This window comes from Halyomorpha halys, unplaced genomic scaffold (genome assembly GCF_000696795.3).
Source record: "Halyomorpha halys isolate HHAL.00 unplaced genomic scaffold, Hhal_1.1 Scaffold813.1, whole genome shotgun sequence".
In the NCBI taxonomy this organism is placed as follows: domain Eukaryota; kingdom Metazoa; phylum Arthropoda; class Insecta; order Hemiptera; family Pentatomidae; genus Halyomorpha; species Halyomorpha halys.
Window position 1 is genome coordinate 298,308 of NW_027113046.1, and position 20,139 is coordinate 318,446.

Below are 20,139 nucleotides of genomic sequence, written 5' to 3' on the forward strand. Positions count from 1 at the left end.
ATATTGTGATAACTTTTAATAAAAAAATTAAGTCACTAATAAATGGACCTTAAGTGATAGTAGATTCACTACTATGACAGATACTTAAGTTAATCACTAGACCTGATTGTACCTCCATGACAGTAACTTACATCGTGTACATCGTGGCAGTTGCTGTCTGCCAATGAAAATTCTTATCCTATAAATGGACTTCACAATAGCTAAACTACCACCTGTCACACTATGCAAAGTACTGTCATGACAGCAAATGTTACATAGTTTGACCGCCACTGAGAAAACTACTCATCATATCGGATATAGAATGACAGTAATGTCATGTATGACCATCCTACAGTTTATCCCATAGTAGTGACCATGGGCAAATTAATCTGAACTTCTTTTATTTAAACAATAAACTGTAATTAATTGAAAGAGCAATTTTTCATTTAAAGCTGTTCAAGAATTTTAATTGATTCATTAGACTTTTCTGGTAAAGGTTAAATAAAGTAGAAACAGGGTTGAGGACCCCTGATCTAGTTAGTATCAGAGCCATTTGGAAAACTTATTGGTAGCACCAATCAATATATCCAGCAACTAGCAGATTCTTAAGTCAGCAGTTCCAGGAAGGGTAGCTAGTCTGGACTTGCCTCTCATTCTATTGAAGAATCAACATACTTGGATACTAGGATACTTCCATATCCAACATAGTAGGAATGGAATATTTCTAGCAGTAATGAAGAAATAATATTTAAAAAGGTTGGACTCATCCTCCACCCCAGCCATGACGTATGTTGGAAAATAATAATTAAAAACTCATCAAACAATTGAAGATTGTAATTCATCATTTAATTGATTGTTTAATCATTCAATCAAAAAGATCAAAACTATAAATAATACTTAAATAGGGAGAAAAGAAAAGTAAACTTAAAATGAAAAACATCTTTTATTAATTAAGAAACTATTCTCTCATCATCTTTTCCTTCTGCCTTGCCAACTTCTTTTTGGATACCTTCTTCTTCATGGGCTCTTCATCGGTAGCCTTGGCAACAACCTGTTCCTTTTCAGTCAGGACAACTTCAATGTGGCAGGGTGAACTCATGTAAGCTGAAAATCATCAAACAATAAATAAATATTTACAAATATCTTATCATAACTTACACTATGCAGAAGAAAGTTCTCAATACTTACGGTTAATTCTACCATGAGCCCTGTAAGTTCTCCTTCTTAGACGTGGAGCTCTGTTAACCTGGATATGCTCGATTACTAGCCTATCTACATCGAGATTTTTGTAATCAGCATTGGATTCAGCATTCTTCAAAAGCTGGAGCAGAAATTCTGCAGATTTTTTTGGCCAACGTCCTTGAGTAACACCCCATTGTTTAGCCTAAAATAACACAATTGTTAAATTAATGACTAAGAATGACAAGATCAATAGAAAATCAAGATGTTTAAAAATATATTACTATCCACAGTAACAGTATCTAAATAAAATAAAGATACAATTTCCAGCGAGTCCGTTCATATGACATTTCTAAAGACTTTAGAAGCAAAGTTAACAATAAAATTTGTTTCATATATTATTGCTAAAATTGGTCCGATTAAGATAGTATTTTGTTTTTCATGTTTGCTTTATAAAAAATTTCATTATGTTTCGAATGAGCTCCTGAAATGTTTCAGGAGATATGTAGTTTCAAGTTATAAAAACTATATATAAAATAACTGGTACATGAACTAGTTACATATGGATTTGAGCAGAATACATTAAAAAACAGGGGTACAAACTTCATATACTGTATCTTGGCTAGTACTGATTTAATTTGGATGTTTTTTGATTGAGAAATTGTCTTTCAAATGGTTGTATATGTAAACAACTTTCCATAATATGAATACGTTTTGAGTTATGCAAAAATACAATTTTTTTTTGGCTCATTCCTTTTTCTCAGTGATGTACTAAAAACAGAAAGTTTAAGGCTTTAAGGATAAAGGAGACTTTATGCAAGTTTTAATAAAATGATATGAGCCGTTTTAGCACAGGCATCAGGTGTGGAAATACTACAAAAGAATTAAAAAAGCAACAAAATTGATCCACCTGTTCAAGAGATATTGTCCAGAGATAAAAACTGATGGCCAAAAATATGTCTTTTGTTTTAGGGCACTTTGAAATGTGAAGATATGTTAAGATTGGATTACAAAAAATTTGACTCAATTACAATACCTTCCTTACACCTAGGAGGTTAGGAGAGTAAAAAAAATCTGATGCGCTGCACAGATCACACTACCTTCACATACCACCCTACATATTTTCTCAAGTTTTAGATAGATTGGTCAGTCTCTTGTCGAAGTTATTGTAATTTTTGTGAAATACAAAAAAAACAAACTTAAAGACCAAGAAATCGAAACCTATGAACAAACAATTTTTATTTTCCTGTTGCTATAAAAATTCGCATTTTAGAGTTTCTTAAACTGGAAATAATGAATATAAATTCTGTTTCTGCCAAGAATACAACAGTTTAACAAAATATAACAAAGCTATAATACAATAGGGAATGTTCAGGCGTTCTTGGCTTTTCAGTAACAAATTTGATATTTCTATATTTCTCCTTTAATTATTCATAAAAACTTTTCAATACTTTGTACTCAGTATTACAAAAATTTGACTTGTGCTTTTATAACCAGATATAAAAGTAATTAAACAGCAATTACCCAATCCCATCTGGGATCCCACCAGTGCTGATTAATGAATTAAAATATTTAACAATAAAAAAATATTTAAAAAATTAAATTAATTTTTTTGCTGGTTAAAAATAAATATTTTGAGATATAATTCATTATTCCACTAAAGCTATTTGAGAAATAGAGATCATTTTTTCCCCATACTTTTGTATTTAATTTAAATTATTCTTAATGCTCATCCTGTAATCCGAAATATTTTGATACCCAGAAAGCTTTAAGTCCTGAGCATATCAGATTAGAGAAAGTTTTCTGTATGTATCTGATTTTTATCAACATATATAATAAAAACTTTTATCAACATATATGATAAATACAACACAAATTATATATATATACATACACAATTAGTATTACAAAAATATATAATAACATAAGCAACGAGAAAAATGGTTTATTTAAAACATATTTTAAAATATTCACCTGAGCACACCTACCAACACCACCATTGAAGCGGCGGAAAGGTACACACTCTTTCTTTTCCATTACATTTTTCAAATATCTGATTGCTCTTCTCAAAGGCATTGTTCTGATGGCCTTAGCTGCTTCTCTAGTGTTCTAAACAACAATGAACAATCAAAACTAAAACATTCAATAATATAATAAACAAAAACATGTCACTTGTTATCCATTAGAACTTAATCAATTAGGTTTTCACAGGGAAAAAATTGACTTTTTATTTTTTACTTATATATAGATAACTCATAGAAGGTTTATAACTCAAGCAATATCAACCACTTTAAAACAAATTTAGATGTTTTATCTATTTTTCACATGCCAATATGTTTTATTTCAACAGACCAATTAATATCAAACTTTTTTTGGTAATCATTAGAAGTCAAAAAGAGATTTTAGTAACGCTTAACTGTAATTAGCAATCATGAGATTTTATGGCAACAAAAATAATCAAATCATATTAATGAACCAAAATCAATTGGGAGTTCTGCCATTAAATAGTAAAAGCCTTCTTGTGTTTGCTAAACTTTGTCATGGGTTGAGCATGGAATACTTCAGGAAAGTTTTTAACGCCTTAAAGGAATAAACTCTCAACAGAACTTATGACTTTCTAAATCAGAAATGCACAATAATACTAAATCATAGTTATGCAGTAATTAATACATTATGTATTGGTATTTACAACAAAATGTGTCATATGACTCTAAGATCTATGTACTCAGTGTTATCATTATTGTATGAAGTACTATTAAACAGAATTCTCCTAAGACACTTTTAAAACATGTAACAGGTGCAATAAAATACATTTTTTTTCTTTTATAATGCAGAAGAAAAAAACAGACAAATTTTGTATTTTGTCTGGATGGTTAGTAATTATCATTTTGTACAGAGCTGACAGAATTGGACAAAATTGTCCATTTTGTTCTTAATGGACAAAATCCACTTTGGTTAAAAGTAACCACTACTTATACAATGATTATACCAATGCAGATAATATTTATGTAAAATAGTTTTAGATAATTTTTTCCATCAGGTAGGTTTAAGCCAGCTTGAGAGCCAATACAAAAAAAAAAATCACTGACTAACAGAGGGGCACTTTATTCAAGCTAAAATGCTTTATTGTTCAAAAGAAATTAATAGCTGTTTAACATATCTAAATATATGCATGAGTTGTATAAATAGAAACTCAACAGTTAGACTAAAAACATAGGTGCTTTTACAAATGTCCCTTCGGCACGGCAGCAGGTGTGTTCTTATATAGATTGAGAAAATAGTTGATAACTTAACAGTTAGGTTATTCGGATAAATACCCAATCTCAACTAAAACAGACACGTTGAGGGTTCGACTATTCCTGTTAAGCATAGCGAGCTCAAGTTGACAATTATGATCCAGATATAGTGACAATAATAATAGTATAGCTTATAATCCATAATACGAAGATAAGCGAAATATACTAGTACACTACCAACAACAAGAGTGATACTAGTCTAACTAGCATCAACAACCAGAGCACTTACTATTTGTTCACTAATTTAACTTACCAAATATCTACAACATAGCTTACGTTCTATTACTATACATTACAATCTTTTTTTTTTTTTTTTCGGCCAAGACTCCCATTGGAGTCCTATACTGCCTAACCATGGTTGGGGGTCAAAGTTCTTCATTTTGTGGGACCGCCACTCAATGAAAAAAGTCAATGTCTTAGGCCGGATTCGAACCAGCACTGCCAATAGACATCAAATTGGTAAGACTGAGTCTTAACCACTGAGCTATGAGCGGCTCATACATTACAATAAAAAAATATTATGAATTACTAACCTTGAAATGAACACGAAGGTTGGAGCCCCTGGCTTTGCAGGACTTCGTAGCATTATCAGGTTCATGAGAATACCGTGCCATTTCTATAAACATAAAAGAAACCCAACATTAAAATATGTATTTCATTTCGCAATACTGAAAATTTACTTAACTAAATAGTAACTGACAAAATAATCATTCAGAGATACTGATTTCACAATCATGAATGTTATTGTACCCTGAAAATCCAGGATTCTATCAATAAAAATTCACTTTGTTTCAAAAATGAATTAAATATTCCTTTGACTTCAACACAAAAAAAAATCTATCACTAAAACAATTATTAACGCATATATGAGAATACCATAAGAAAATTTAATTGTAAAATAAATCAAATACTACCAAAAAACTTAGAAGGGGAAGTTGAAACAGTAACACATTAAAAGAAACGTTTGCTGACTACAAATCAATAAACTTAAGTGTAAACATACATGGATTGTTTAAATTAAACTACGACAGAACCTTACGAAGAAAGGATAAAAACTACACATATATTTTGTAGTAATAAATAATAAGAACGAAAATATGTTGAGTTTAAAGAACGCCAATGTTAACCTTAATTCAAAAACATGAACTAAGTATAACTTTCTTCAATAAACTTTTCGCAATTAACTCTTTTATGTCTGGAAATAATGAAATTACTCTATAACGATCATAACGATCAATTGAAATTTAAATATCCTTACAATATATATCAGATGAAAATGGATAAAACTGCTTACCTTACGGTCGACGAAAAGAACCTCACATGGACAAGACTCAAGATCGACACGGCTATTGCCTCACTAGTGACCTCTGGTGTCATTCATGGTAACTAGATGCACCCATTTTCCCGCTGTCTTTAAACTGAAAATAAAATAGAAGGTTGAGTGTTGATTGACAGATAGTCCGGGTACAGTCAAAGTGACTAAAATAGTAAATAAACTATTTATTGTGAACCAATGTTTCGCCCCACTTTAGAAGTTTTCATCTGCCTTTTCTGAACGAAGGAAAGTGAATGAATATGTTCAAAAATGTCTCACCTTTACAAAATGGATCATTGTTTGAATTTCAAATAAAATATGATGTAACAATATAAAACATAATAAGTTTTATTTCCTTCACCACAATTTAATTCTATGTTACGTTTTGCCTACCTTCAAGCCATCATCAGATACACACTAGAAAGGGCTGGAATTATGAGAGTTCACAATATTCTAAATTGTTATTATTCAATAATAAAAGACACAGCGAACTAATAGGTTCGATGCCGACACCACTAATCGCTGACTGGACATAAGTCTTGATGTTTGACAGACGTTTGCCCGTCGGTTCAGTGTTCATTAACATTTCAGGGATCCGTTCATTACTAAGCCCTACAACCTTCCACACCCATCCTATTCACCGCAATGCTATAAACTGCATTATATTTACGGGATATAGTCCCCTCAATTCAGTGTTATGTAGTCTTCTAAATTCTTCACTTAAATCATCCTTTTTCAGCCCAAATATTTTATGTGATACTTTATTTTCAAAAATCTTAGGGCTCTGTTCTTCCCTTAGTGTAAGAGCCCACGCATGGCATCCATAAAGAACAATAGGTTTTGTATATTCTAACAAAAAAGTTTCTAGACAAAAGGCGGGAGCTAAGCAATTTCGAGATTAAAAAATAAAAAGCATATCCTGCTTTTAACCTCGCATTTATTTCTTCATCATTCGACGTTTCTAGTTATCGCAGAACCTAAATACTTAAACCTATATATGTATCTGTTCAAATATTTGAGAAAACTTCACGTTAGTTAGAGCGTAAATTCACCATCGCGGATCTTGACCTCTGCAATGCAGTGCAGTTCACCATCACTGCTAAACAGTCTTTGGGAAAGAAGTGGGGGAATGGTAATCTAGGTCCTGGCAAAGGAAATGTGGCTTGGCTCTAAATCCCCCATGTCACGTGAGGAATTGTGAAATATTCAACGGAATTCATTTTGGCTTTTTTAGAATGTATTTATACCCTCTACATAGCCATTTCTGACATGCGGAGTGGTTATCCTATAAGTAACCAACTAATTCTAACCAATGTGAGAAAGTCCAATTCTCATTTCAGGTATCACCACGAACTAAAAATTAGCCCGTCCAGGCCGGAATCGAGCTGGTTCCAAAGCAGACTCGAGGTTGCCAAGGTGACGCCTCAACACACCCGACTACAACGGCATCATTGCGACTGTAGCAGGAATCGGACGTATTTCCTAATTTGTGGTCGTCAAGCACCTTCCATTTCTCAGTAGTATCCTCCTGGATCTTCTGTTATTATCTGTTAGGGGTTTTCACGAATCCTTTCTCAAAAATATTCCTAAAATCATTTTGAGCGATATCACTTCTAATTAGATTAGGTCACATCCTCCTCGTAGGACCAACATGATCTGATGTCTGAAAGAGATGTCAGTTTATCACTCGGTCTGTGTAAGGTTCCGGAAATATTTGACAATAATAATAAACGATTGTTTATAGGTAGATCCATCGAATAATTAATAAAAATCAACATCGATTACATCATCTAGTATTAAATCTGCAGCAGTTATAAAATGCACATGAAAAACCTGCCGTGTTTCATGCCACTGTCATAAAAATTGGTGATGGGGTATAAACCCCCCCTCCACTACTCTGTTTTCCATCAATCCTGTAACGATTAAAAGATTTCTTAAGGTGTTTGAGATGATATTTCTTTAATTATAAATTCATTTCAGTCTTAAATATGATGTTATTAATACATGTATACACACAAATGAGCAAACTATTTATACAATTCATATAAAAATCTAGTTTTTCTTCTGCAGTTATTTTCTCTGTAAAATAGTTATAATCATTTGATAAATAACTCATCCTTTCATGCTATTAGTTTTATGTTAGTTATGTTGACTAAACTAGCTTTACAATATACAATACTTGATAAGGGTAGTAGTATTGATAAGAGTAGCTAGTGTAACAAAATTGTGTAGTCAACGTTTGAGTGCGCCGGTAGTTGTGAGGCCCAAGTAATTAACTTTCGGAATCATTGGACTAAAATATTATATAATGTAATGTTTAGATAAGGCTCTGGAAGAGATTTCGATTGTTTTTTGACCTCTAATAAGCAATTAGTTTATTTTATGTTGTTCTGTGACTTATTGGTGTTTTTCTTCAACTCCGCCTATCAGCTAAAAAATAAGCTGTTTGAAAGTATTTGTCTTTCAAATAATGTCCAAAAATAAGTTAAATCTTACTTTACCTCCGGGATCAATTGAAGCTTCAGTACCACTGTCTCCTTCTGTACCTGTTTTAACTCCAAAATCAGAAGCTTCTGAGTAAGTTTGCCTATGTTATTTTTTTTATTAACTGGTTTATTGTCTTGAACTTAAATATCCATTTTTTGACATTTGCTTATAGACGAAGCACATTAGTTGGAAAAACAAGCATTGAAGTTCTTCAAGAAAGATTAGAGGAATTAGATATGGATGATACTCAGCGGAAAAGAATGGAATTTTTTTTATGCCAAAAAGAAAAAATTGGAGAGCTGAGTGATGATGATTTTGAGAAATTGGGTGAACTTGGTGCTGGAAATGGTGGCGTAGTAATGAAAGTAAAACACAAGTCAAGTGGTCTGATAATGGCCAGGAAGGTATTGGATACATATATTTTTTAATAGCAATGTCCAAATGTTGTACTCGACACTTTATCGTATATGTGACATTTTTCAGTTGATTCATTTGGAAGTCAAACCAGCAATCAAGAAACAGATTATTAGGGAGTTGAAAGTACTACACGAGTGCAACTTTGCTCATATAGTTGGTTTTTATGGAGCATTTTACAGGTATTTATTAATTTTTGTCTTTGATTTCCAAAAAATGTATGGGAGGTTTATCAGGTCTAGGTGGTACTGAGAAAGGTACTTAACATATCAAAAACCTATTTTCAACCCCCATTGCAGATCTTCATCAACTGACTCAAGCCTTGATTATTTCTTAGGAGATCTACCACATCGAAATATTGGTTTTAATCAAAATTGTTTTTATTATTTGAGTACTTTTCTGACCGCCATACGGACCATCTTATCTTATTATTATATTATTTATGGCCATTATTATATCAGTTATTAATAATTGAGAAGTTACTGGAAATTGATTAGTTAGTTAAGCAATCATTCAGAATTATGTTTAGTCGTCTATCATCCTTATTTTTATCACTTAATTCATGTTTTATATTCATTTCATTTGTAAAAAGTTTTTTATTTAAGTGTGGACCTTAAATTCACAGTTAATTTTGAAAATATATCACTGTTGATGTTTTTTCATTATTTCATTGCCATATAATTTTCCAACTTGTGAGATTGAAATATTTGGAGATATATTAGTAGAAATATATCAGTGTGACTCAAAACTTTATTTTTCTAGATTTTTAGCCAGTTATTTTAAATATGTAATGCTTAAAAGTATTCTTAGTATGTCTCCTGTTTTATAATTAGTCCTGCTAGAGATATATCACTATTTAGCAATCTTTCTTTTTAATTATTATTTCCTCCTAAGTTTTAAGGATATAAAAGTTGTATATTATAATTTTTTTTATAAATTTAAACTAAATATCTATCACTTCTAATCTAGTAATGGACTGGCTGCTCCGCATTGTACAAAAACGAATACTTTGAAAATATGATCACTGTTTAAATATACGTCTCTCTGTTTCTGAAATGTTCTTTATTTAAGCCTCATTATTTTGAGTGAAGATATACCCTAGATTACTCAAAATTTGTAAAGCTGACATTTATTAATTCAAACTTAAATTGAAGTGATTACTTATTCTATTGAAATTCAAATCATTTGGAGCTGATTGTAGCAAATAAAAAAATAAAATGAGCTTGAATTGAACTAATGTTTCAAAACCAATTTTGTTAAAAAAAAATTTGAGTACAAATTTATTTCTATGGGGAAGTCCTCTTCTAGTGCATGGAATACAGCAACTTTGGTCGTAAAATAAAAATAACCATTATTTTAAACTATTTGTTGAAATTATCGATAGTAGTTTGATTTAACTGAAGTATAAAGTTTTGTTCATCTCTTCATTCATTTGTTCATTCAACTATGAACAAAATGTCTCTGTTAATTTTATCTCCATTTTATTTATTTATTTTCAGTGATGGAGAAATAAGTATTTGTATGGAGTACATGGATGGAGGTTCCTTAGACCTAATATTAAAAAAAGCTGGGCGCATTCCTGAACCTATATTAGGGACAATTACTGCTGCTGTAAGTAAATAGTAGAAAAAATTCCCTACCTTTTTCATGAATAATTTTTTTTATTCTTGATAACTTGATGGGTTTTATTTATCTTTTTTTCTACACCATCTGTTGGGTTTGAAAAAAAAAATTAAAGAACGTTGGTTAGGATAAATGATTATGAATATATTAGAGATTATAAGACAGGAGTTGGCACACTTATTTTTATTTTTTTTAATTGTCATTAGTACAGGAATGATACCATTGAGTGTATTTCTTAGCATTACTCCAGAAATACCAGAACAGCTTTTATCATTTGCTTTTAAGTATTTTTTCATTAGTTAAATACTGATTTGTTTATTATAAATACTAATCAGTTGTCAGCAGCAGTGGGGTAGTACGGATGGGATCAACCATAATTGAACAACTTTATTTATTAATTTTTATTTAATTATACCTCTGGAATAAATGAATAGTTCTTGCATTCAGGCGATGACTTTTCCTTCCTCTTCAGACAGTCTTTCTTAGTTTCCTCCTCTAACTCGCCAGTGCTTTCTCACTCCTAGTGATGGTGTATCCATATTCTTGACTCTGTAAGTCTTTGCCTGATCCAATACTTTTATTGGGTGGGTCCAAGGAATCTCTTAAATTCCAGGTTCCACATTCTCCCAGACATGCCGTTCATCCGGAAGATTGTAGTTCGCACCATTAGGTATACTTCAACAGCCTATGTTTTTTGTAGCATTTGTGATACTTTCAGCAGTCAAAAAACAACTTCTGCATCTTGGTTTTATTTGGTTTGCTGAAACCTACCCTCTCTAGATGTAACCAGAAGAAATCCTCCAGGTCTTCTGGTCCCCAGGGGTAAGGTTCCCTTCTGATCTCAAGTTGGAGTCTCTTCATCTTCACCAGGCTCAATTACAGACCTTTATCCTTTAGATAAAGATTAATGATGAAAAGATTAACAGTTGGAGATTTTATGACTATAAGTTCTTTCTTCATAGCTCCACCCGTGTTCTTCAGTTCTTTCTCATCTGGAAGCTGTTTTTCTGTTAGACTAAATAAATTATGCTGTTTCAGTCTCAAAAACCTGTCTTTGTACAACATTCTCAGACAACTTGAAACTTTTTCTCTACATTTTTTCCTCATTTTTATAGATAAAACTAACTTGTATATCTTTTCACTTGATCTAATTTAAACTTTCACCTATTAGTATCAGACAAATTTTGATTCACACCTTTTACAAATGTTTTCTGTAATAATTGGTTTGTCTACAATTTCTTCTAAAAAAAAAACAAGATATGAAATCTAAAACTAAACCATTCTATGGAAAGAGGGTGTGTTAACTTTTCTCATTTAAACATTCCTACCAACTTTAAAAATTATGATACTTTGATATTTTTGTAAGTATTTTTCTTCTTAGTTGTACAAACATTTCGGGATAATTGTCCCATATTCATGCACCTTAATAATCCCCATACTTATCGTACTTTCAATTTCACTATGAAATCATGTCATCCATATAACCATAGAGTGTGAAACAATTTTTAACCATGTTATATTGATGACATGATTTCGATCGTGAAATTGAAAGTATGGGGATTATTAAGGTGCATGAATATGGAGCAATTGTCCCGAAACATTGTACAACTATGAAAAAAATATAAAATAGTTTATATTCATCTTTGGAAGTTTTTTAACCTCAAAAATTTATATAAAATAAATATCGAGCATTATAAAAATTGAATCTCCAAAAAAATAGGTTATAGACCATGAATGTTCTTTTTCCAGGTTCTGCTTCAATTATTTATGTAATTATTTTATTTTCCCAGGTGTTAAAAGGACTTAGTTATTTGAGGGACAAACATGCAATAATGCATCGAGATGTAAAACCAAGTAATATCCTGGTTAACAGTGGTGGTGAGATCAAAATATGTGATTTTGGAGTGTCTGGCCAATTGATTGATTCTATGGCAAACTCATTCGTCGGTACTAGATCCTATATGTCTGTAAGTATATAATTTTTTTTTTACCAGTGATGCCTATATTAAAACCTTTAATAATGTACCTTTGCCTTTTTACGTTTTTAGCCAGAACGGCTCCAAGGTACTCATTACTCAGTACAAAGTGACATATGGTCTCTGGGGTTATCTCTTGTGGAAATGGCCATCGGAATGTATCCTATTCCACCTCCCGATGCTAAAACACTTGCAGCCATATTTGGGCCATCAAAAGAAGATGAGGAATCTCAAACACAAGTTTCTCCAGTTCATGGTTGGTTTTGTTTTATTTATTTCAGGATATTTTATAATTCGTCTCTCATGTGCCCTGGTTTGGTGAATATAGACATTGTTTAATAATTCAACCTTATAATAGTTTTAATGTTGATTTTAAATACCTTGTAGATAGTATGGTTTTTTATACTACTTTAAATAGATTAGTTGAAATAAGGTAAAGAAAAATTCTCCAAGTTATTTGTATAATAGGGAGTTATTAGTAAATTTATTTAAACTTCATGAAAATAAATTCTATAATACTGTGAAACCTCTCATAACTTTTTTTTTATCAAAAACATTATACTTATTATTTTGGTGTATTTTGACCCTGAACGATTGGGGGATCCCACTAATATCATAATGCAGTAAGTTCATTTTTACTTATTTAAATAATTTATAGTAGCCATGAATATCAAACTTCTAATAATTTATTATCAGTAATAGAGGGCCTATGGATTCTTATTCTCATTTTTATAGAGCCTTTTCAGAATAATGCTTCAGTCACCTTCTAATTTCATTACGTTATTTTATCGTTATAGATTTTTTATAGACTCAGTTACTAATGAGTACAATAGTTTTCCCAAGAACCTGTAGAATTCATTTTTTTTTCTTTAAATGATTATTATTGTTTATAGTTCCAGAGTCCAATAATAATTGTCTTTTTAGGTAATGGAAGCGGACCGAGGCCTATGGCAATATTTGAACTTCTTGATTACATTGTTAATGAGCCTCCTCCTAAATTACCGTCTGGAATATTTTCTAATGAATTTAAAGATTTTGTTGACCGTTGTTTGAAGAAAAATCCAGCTGAGAGAGCTGACTTAAAAACACTAATGGTAAGTTCTATATTTCTGAATCAACTTTGGATTTACTATTTTGTTTTATTGTTACATTTATTCCTATTTAATTTAGCAAATGTTCAGTATTTAGGGTCCTTTATTTATTTCCACTTATCTATCTTCTGGTTATTACCAAGAAAATTTGTGGCCTTTATAGTATTATCAGCAATTTGTTTTGTATTTACCTGGAAAGTAATATATCTTAGCCTTGCGTTGAAGTTCAACGAAAGGGTTTAAGGATTTATTTTACATCCACTTTATAACCCCTAGAATACAATTTTGGAAATGTTTAGAAAAAAATAAAATAAAATAAAATATATATATACCCCTCCCTCACTATACATGGAAGCCTTTAGCAACACCCTTTGAAGTAAATGAGCTGAAATTAGGTATGTAGGGCAAACTGTTTTCTTATAAAATTGGGGATGGATAAATTTTAATCAAAATTTTGTCCTATCCAATTTTTTTTTTTTTTTCAGTTGGCTCTATAGACCTTGATATTTATAGATCTTTGGCCACTCAAACCAACCAGCCTTCTCCACACCTGCCTATTTTGGGTTACAACTTTCTAGTTTGCTGCATGCAGCTCTTCTACATCTTTGTTGACTCTGTCTATCCATCTGGTTTTTGGCCGTCCACATGGTCTCTTGCCTACTTTACTGGTATTTATTGTTGTGTAGAGGCTTCCTGATGGATTTCTTCAAGCCGCATGTCCCACCCATCTTAACCTCCTTGCCTTCATATCACGAGTTATTGACTGACCAGTCTCTGCAGAACTGTTAGTTCTTCTCCTCCATATTTTAAGGCTCTGATCACAGGTCGCTCCTGTAATAGTACAGAGGACTTTAAGTTCAAATCTCTCGATTCTGCTTTCTAGGATGACTGTTAAAGCCCAAGTCTCACAGCCGTATATCAGAGTTGGCTTTATCATCACCTTAGCTTCAGATTTTTTGGGATTTCAGTATTCTTTACCAAGAGAAGAAAGTTCTGTTCATGCTTGTTATATGCTGGTCTATCTCAGTCTGTTGATTATTTATTGATGTTACTGTGAAGCCAAGGAACCTATCCAAATATATTATTGCAGTTTCTAATGTTCTGAACACCTCTGCTGTACCTCTAATTATGAGGTTTGAAAATTTTATACTAAATTGAGCTTATATTAAAGAACTGCCATTTAGGTTCTCAAGTTTTTTCTTTCTCTCTCCACTATTTTGAATATGGTTTTTAAGCATTAAAGAAACAATCAAAAGGGGTATTCATGATCTTTAGTTAACATGTTAAAGCGTGTTAAATGGAAAAACTCGTGTTAAATGGAGAAATATTTCCTTCTTTTCCCATGTTAAAATGATATAACATATAACATGGTTGTGAGTCTGTTACTAGATCAGTTAAATAGAGAATTACATCAAACAACAGACCACCTAAGCCCGTCACCATTTTGTTTGGTGTTGTGTTAGGTTACTTGCTCATAGTTTGTGTTTTGATTATGTTAGTATTATTTTGGATGTTTTAACTTATACAGTAATGGATGACAATAATAATAATAATGTAATGATAGTAGCCAATTAACTCATCTTGGTTCTCTTCCTCACAAGTTAAAAGATCAACAAAGCATTCAGTAGAAAACTTTCACACAACTTCCACTTCTCACTCTCTTTAGGCATGTTGAAATAAATTACTTTAATCTAAACTTAAAATTAAAAAATAACATGATGTTTTGGAAGGAAAGGTTATAAAACAAGTTGCTTAGAAAATCCGCTATGCAGGAAGAAAAGGAGCTCTTATGCATTTAACATTTTACATGACTTTAAATATGGCTTCTCACAATCCTATACTTATAACATTTAACATGGTAAAACATTTTATATTTAACACAATATCATGAATACCCCTAAATTAACTTTTCTTATGTTTTTTAAATGAAACATTTTTGAGATTTTTTTTTAAATTCTAAGAAGACTTCACCTGTCTCCAATGATACTTTGTCCATTAACCAACCCTTTAGGGACTGATGGGAGACTTTATAAACAGTGGTAGCACTAGTTGCTCTGAAGTGCTGTGAAGCCCATATGCATCCAGGGAAGGTGGTTTATGACCATACCACTTGAACAAATTATTATTTTCTGATACTTATTCAAATCAGAATTTAATGTTCTTTAATTTGTATTATTATAACATTTTTACAAGGATGTACCATTTAGGAGTTATAGGAAATCAAAACAAATGGAAACATCCAATTCATTACTTCATTAAGTTAATTAGATTCTTAGTAATAGATTTGGACTACCAAAAATGTGTTAAATGCAGTAAAAAATAATTTTAATAATTATGTGTTGATTAATTTTTTATAGGCTGGGTTTCATGCATGGGAATCCTTTACTATTACATCTGTAGTAACAAGAAAAATAATAAAGTGCATTTTTATAAACTTCAGTCCCTAGAATAGAAACTAGGATATGCCTTGAAAAAAAAGAAAATCTGGTCTGATGCAACCTGTGAAGGGTCAGGGGTTCAATACTTTAGCAGAAAGCACTGTTTCTCAAACAGTGTTTGTACTAGGAGGTGATTTTTTCATGATCATGCTTAACTACCAGATTTTTCCTTAATCAAGGATACCTCTTTATGAGGCTGGATGGACTCTGGAGGGCTCCCCAAATCCACAGACTTGACTCATGGCTAAAGTGACAGATTAAATAATTATATGCCACTTCTAGATTTAAATTCGGGTCCTGGGAGTTAGTAGCACAGTACCTTACTCACTGAACCACCCCACACTCCTGGATAACCTTGAAATACATTAGATTACACAAGGAATAGAGCAAATAAATCAGTGAACATGTCCCAAGTGCTAAGCTAGGCCGTACTGATAAATCAATACTTAAGCCAGAAAGACCATCACGCTCAGTACTGATATATCAATATATAGGCCACAGGGGTCAGCTATGGTCTCTAAAGAATTAATTATGATATATAATAATATCAATTTACTTTTATATTTTTTTTTAGAACCATGAATGGATCCGAAAATCTGAAAATGAGAATGTTGATATTGCTGGCTGGGTTTGCAAGACAATGGGCCTCACCCCAACAACACCAACACGTACTATGCCTCCTACTTAATTATTGCCTTTACCTTCATTTCATGTATATTTGCAGCTGACAGGTCTGGGAAATTATCTTATTTGAAACTTAATTATCTCTATCAACTGTAAGCGCTACCTATTAATTGGTAGCAGTATCGATTTATATGAATCACATGTGATTAATATTGTGAAATGAACTATCTTAGAAATGAAAACAAAAATTAGAAGTGATATAATTTAATTAAATTTATTATTTCTCTGAGGAAATTAATTATTCAAGAGATATCTTATTGTTTAATTGAAACATGAATTGTGATATATAATATTGTTTTAACCATATATTTGCTTATTATATTTGTAATATTTGAAACTTCTTAATGAATTTTTAAATTAATATATTATTTATTATTCCATGTCATCAAAAATCTTTGTATATTTAAGACTATAGTTTATATGTTGTTGTAAATATTGTATAATACTGATACTTTATTGTTATCATTGTAAATGTGTACGACCTCAGTATTAGGCACTGTTACAGTAAAGTATACATTTATACATTAGTTAATTTGTTTTTGTAACAGGTGTATTATCTGTTTGTCTAGCTACATGCACTAGGATAGGGAAGAAATCTTTATTTGAATAGATTCTTCACATACTTTAATGCAACATATTCTTTGGAAATAATAGACATTGTTTTATACAATTTTGCATAATTGTATTAGTAATTGTAATTATTATCTTTTCGAATGCTTATTAAATTTAACAATATTTCGCTTGGATTCTTATTTTAATTAAAAATCATTTGTAAAACTATTCCAAAAAACGATACATAGTAAATAAAAATAATGTTAGATTAAAAGAATTTTTAATCTTTCACTAAATCAAAAAAAAAAAATATGGAATATTTTTCACCTTGATAACAAAACTAATAATTTTATTTATATATATATATCTGTGATAGAAAAACCAGTAGTTTTTGTTATTTAAGGTCATATTTACTCATAGCTTTGTTGACGGAAATTTACAGAATGATGTGGAAATATAAGTATGAATTTTTACAGTGCCATATAAAAACTTGGCATTCGAATAGAATTCTAGTTTTATTAATAGATTTTCATTTATTAAAATCTATTCAAGATTTAAAAAATATATATATATATATATTGTATCAGTCGTCAACCTTTTAATACCTATTGTTCCCCTACACCTGTTCAAAATTAAATTTATTTACCTTTGGATGTTGCTTTACTTGTATTGTTACGTAAGTTTTAAATTTTGCTTAGATATTCTAAAAATATTCATTCAATTAGTTTTTAGTAATTACTTTGTTACAAGATAGATGTTAATGCGTCAGCTTGATATTGGTTTGTCCAATAAACAGAATAAAAGTTAGTTTAATTATTGTCAAGACTATTTTGTCATCTCATTTAGAGTTGATTGGAATGGAAGTGATATAAGTCCACTTTTAAGGAATGTGGTGTTTTATGGATCACAGTAAAAAAAAAAAAGAAAAGAAAAGTACTCATGCATAATTTGAGTTTTTGACTTCTGTTTTAACAATTGCTTTATAAATGTAAATTTATAGTTTGTATCAAAACTGTCCCCATGAAATTAATTTTTAAAAAATTGTTGAAGAATTCATAAAGTACTGGTGGTGTATCACTTTCATAGCAACCGACTTTTAGATCATTGCATTTAACCTCTAATGGTTTTGCAAGTTGCATTTTGAATACTAACTTGTGGGTCCTAGGGATAAGGTTGACAATCCATGGCCCATATGCGTAGTATTTATTTTTCATGCTTATGTTTATTGTTGTTTATCTACTTGTAAATCGTGAAACTACTTAATATCTTAGTTTGTATTATGTTAGGTGTTACAACTTTAAAATATATTTCTTATTAGTGTTCAATTCTTTTTCTTTATTTATTTTTTTCTTCTTTTTAATAAATATGTTACAAATATCCAATTTTATTATTTTCATAATTCTAAACTTCTATTGTTAATTGGTGTATAAAGACATTATTTAATAGAAAGTTAATTTAAAATCATAACTTTCTTTTTTCGTAAATTTGAATTTGGTGTTTAAGAATTTGAATATTGCTTGACTTTAAACAATATTTTTATAAGATAAATAAATGCTTTTGTGTAATTTTTCTTGGTGTAGGTAGATGTTAGATTTTTAATTATTATATATTTAAGTGTTAAATCTTTGCTGTTAATATTCCATAAAAAGTTTTTAAAAAGTATCATCATTGCTCTTAATGTGAATTGTTCATAGGAAAAAGAGTTAGAAGTTGTGTGTTTTGACATAAAGACAGTAGTTCACAAGCATTTTCATATTTTTTTTTTCATTGACAACCAAGTATTAATTTCTTAATTTTATTTATTTTCATATATATATATATATTTTTTTTTAGTAGAAAAAAATACATTCATTATATGCAGAAAATGTAATAAAAGATTCTGATTGTGGATGCAGTTTCCTTTTTCTTCCGTACTTTATATTTTTATTGCGTTTTTGCAATCATACAATAAAAAAAATTTTGAAAGTTGAGGAAATGATTGGCCATAAAACAGTGAACCTGTAATTAAGTGGGTACAAATTCTAGAATTCAAAGTATTGAACATGTATCAAGTTTATCTAAACAAAAGAGGGAATTTCATCTTCAGAGTTGAAAATGTATTTCCTCTCATGTAACTATAATATATTTTTCAATCATGTTGAAATCTTATATCTGTGGTTATAAGCCTTTTGGGATTATAGTTAGACCATTAAAATGGTGACTTCTGTTCTTTACCATGGTTACAAAATTACATTCTCACTTCTTCCGATAAAACTGGTTTAGAACAAACATAATCTTGTATCCATTCTTAGAACACCAAAAGATATCTGTTCTCATTCTTCTAGGCTTCTCTGGAGCAGTCAATACTTTTAACCAAATTAATACTCAATAAAACATGCAATGAGGTAATTTAACTCTCCTTTCAGATTGAAGTCATTCCGAATTAACTTTCTTCTAAGATCACGCCTTTTTATCGTTTTCTGGAGGATTCATGCATTTATTCAAATGTCATCATGTGTTTTCCTTAACTTCTGTATTGATCATTCTCTCCCAATATTTATTCATTCTTAAATATCAGATCTGTAAAGTAATGCCACCTGATTGATTATTAAGGGGCCTCTATGTCTCAATATAAATCCTATTACCTATTGGCCAATTTCATTGAGGTCGATCAAAAAAGTACAATATTATCTATTTATCTTTCTCTTAGTACCTAGTTAATCCGTTGGTAAAATGGTTATTTCTTTATTCTATTTCATCACCATCAAAGTTACAAGATGGTGATGCCAAATGAATTGGTTTCCTCATTCTTTGTTATTTCTCTCGTTTCTTTCTTTCATCACATTGGTGGTTGTGATGATCAACTTTGCCAAACTTGACTTCACATTTCAGTAAGTTATATCTATAATTTAATTATTATTCAATTTTAATTTTATCATTGAAGGATGTAAATAAGCTGTAACTTAATTTCCCCTCTATAAAATTAAAAGTGATTTTTTTTCCAAATATGGTGGTATGCAAAGATGGACCTTGTGAAATATGGAAAGGCTGTTTTATAGGTTGAAGTTCCATTCTAAAGATAATTCCATTTTTTCAATCTAAAGATAAAATATGAGTCATTTCCCA

General features: G+C 30.6%; 2 protein-coding genes across 2 annotated transcripts; one reads left to right on the forward strand and one right to left on the reverse strand.

The window, feature by feature from the left end:
• Window positions 1-903: 903 nt before the first annotated feature.
• Window positions 904-5,886, reverse strand: RpL17 (ribosomal protein L17). Its single transcript, XM_014429661.2, has 5 exons — window positions 5,749-5,886; window positions 4,988-5,070; window positions 3,133-3,267; window positions 1,168-1,363; window positions 904-1,083 (listed from the first exon to the last, which is right to left on the reverse strand). The coding sequence occupies exons 2-5, from the start codon at window positions 5,066-5,068 to the stop codon at window positions 938-940; spliced, it is 558 nt and encodes a 185-aa protein (XP_014285147.1). The 5' UTR covers window positions 5,069-5,070; window positions 5,749-5,886; the 3' UTR covers window positions 904-937.
• Window positions 5,887-8,087: 2,201 nt separating this feature from the next.
• Window positions 8,088-16,643, forward strand: Dsor1 (mitogen-activated protein kinase kinase 1). The gene is made up of 8 exons (XM_014429659.2): window positions 8,088-8,346; window positions 8,429-8,660; window positions 8,740-8,852; window positions 10,170-10,281; window positions 12,084-12,260; window positions 12,342-12,525; window positions 13,194-13,363; window positions 16,373-16,643. Exons 1-8 carry the CDS (start codon window positions 8,240-8,242, stop codon window positions 16,484-16,486), a joined length of 1,209 nt encoding a protein of 402 aa, XP_014285145.1. The 5' UTR covers window positions 8,088-8,239; the 3' UTR covers window positions 16,487-16,643.
• Window positions 16,644-20,139: the final 3,496 nt, after the last annotated feature.

Bases quoted from the DNA above. Each gene is read 5' to 3' on its own strand.
- RpL17 (XM_014429661.2), bottom strand. From the start codon at position 5,068: ATGGCACGGTATTCTCATGAACCTGATAATGCTACGAAGTCCTGCAAA. The intron at 3,268-4,987 runs GTTAGTAATTCA...ATTGTTGTTTAG, and splicing joins ACCTTCGTGTTCATTTCAAG to AACACTAGAGAAGCAGCTAA. The intron at 1,084-1,167 runs GTAAGTATTGAG...GATGATTTTCAG, and splicing joins GGCTCATGGTAGAATTAACC to CTTACATGAGTTCACCCTGC.
- Dsor1 (XM_014429659.2), top strand. From the start codon at position 8,240: ATGTCCAAAAATAAGTTAAATCTTACTTTACCTCCGGGATCAATTGAA. The intron at 8,661-8,739 runs GTATTGGATACA...GACATTTTTCAG, and splicing joins GTCTGATAATGGCCAGGAAG to TTGATTCATTTGGAAGTCAA. The intron at 12,526-13,193 runs GTTGGTTTTGTT...TTGTCTTTTTAG, and splicing joins ACAAGTTTCTCCAGTTCATG to GTAATGGAAGCGGACCGAGG.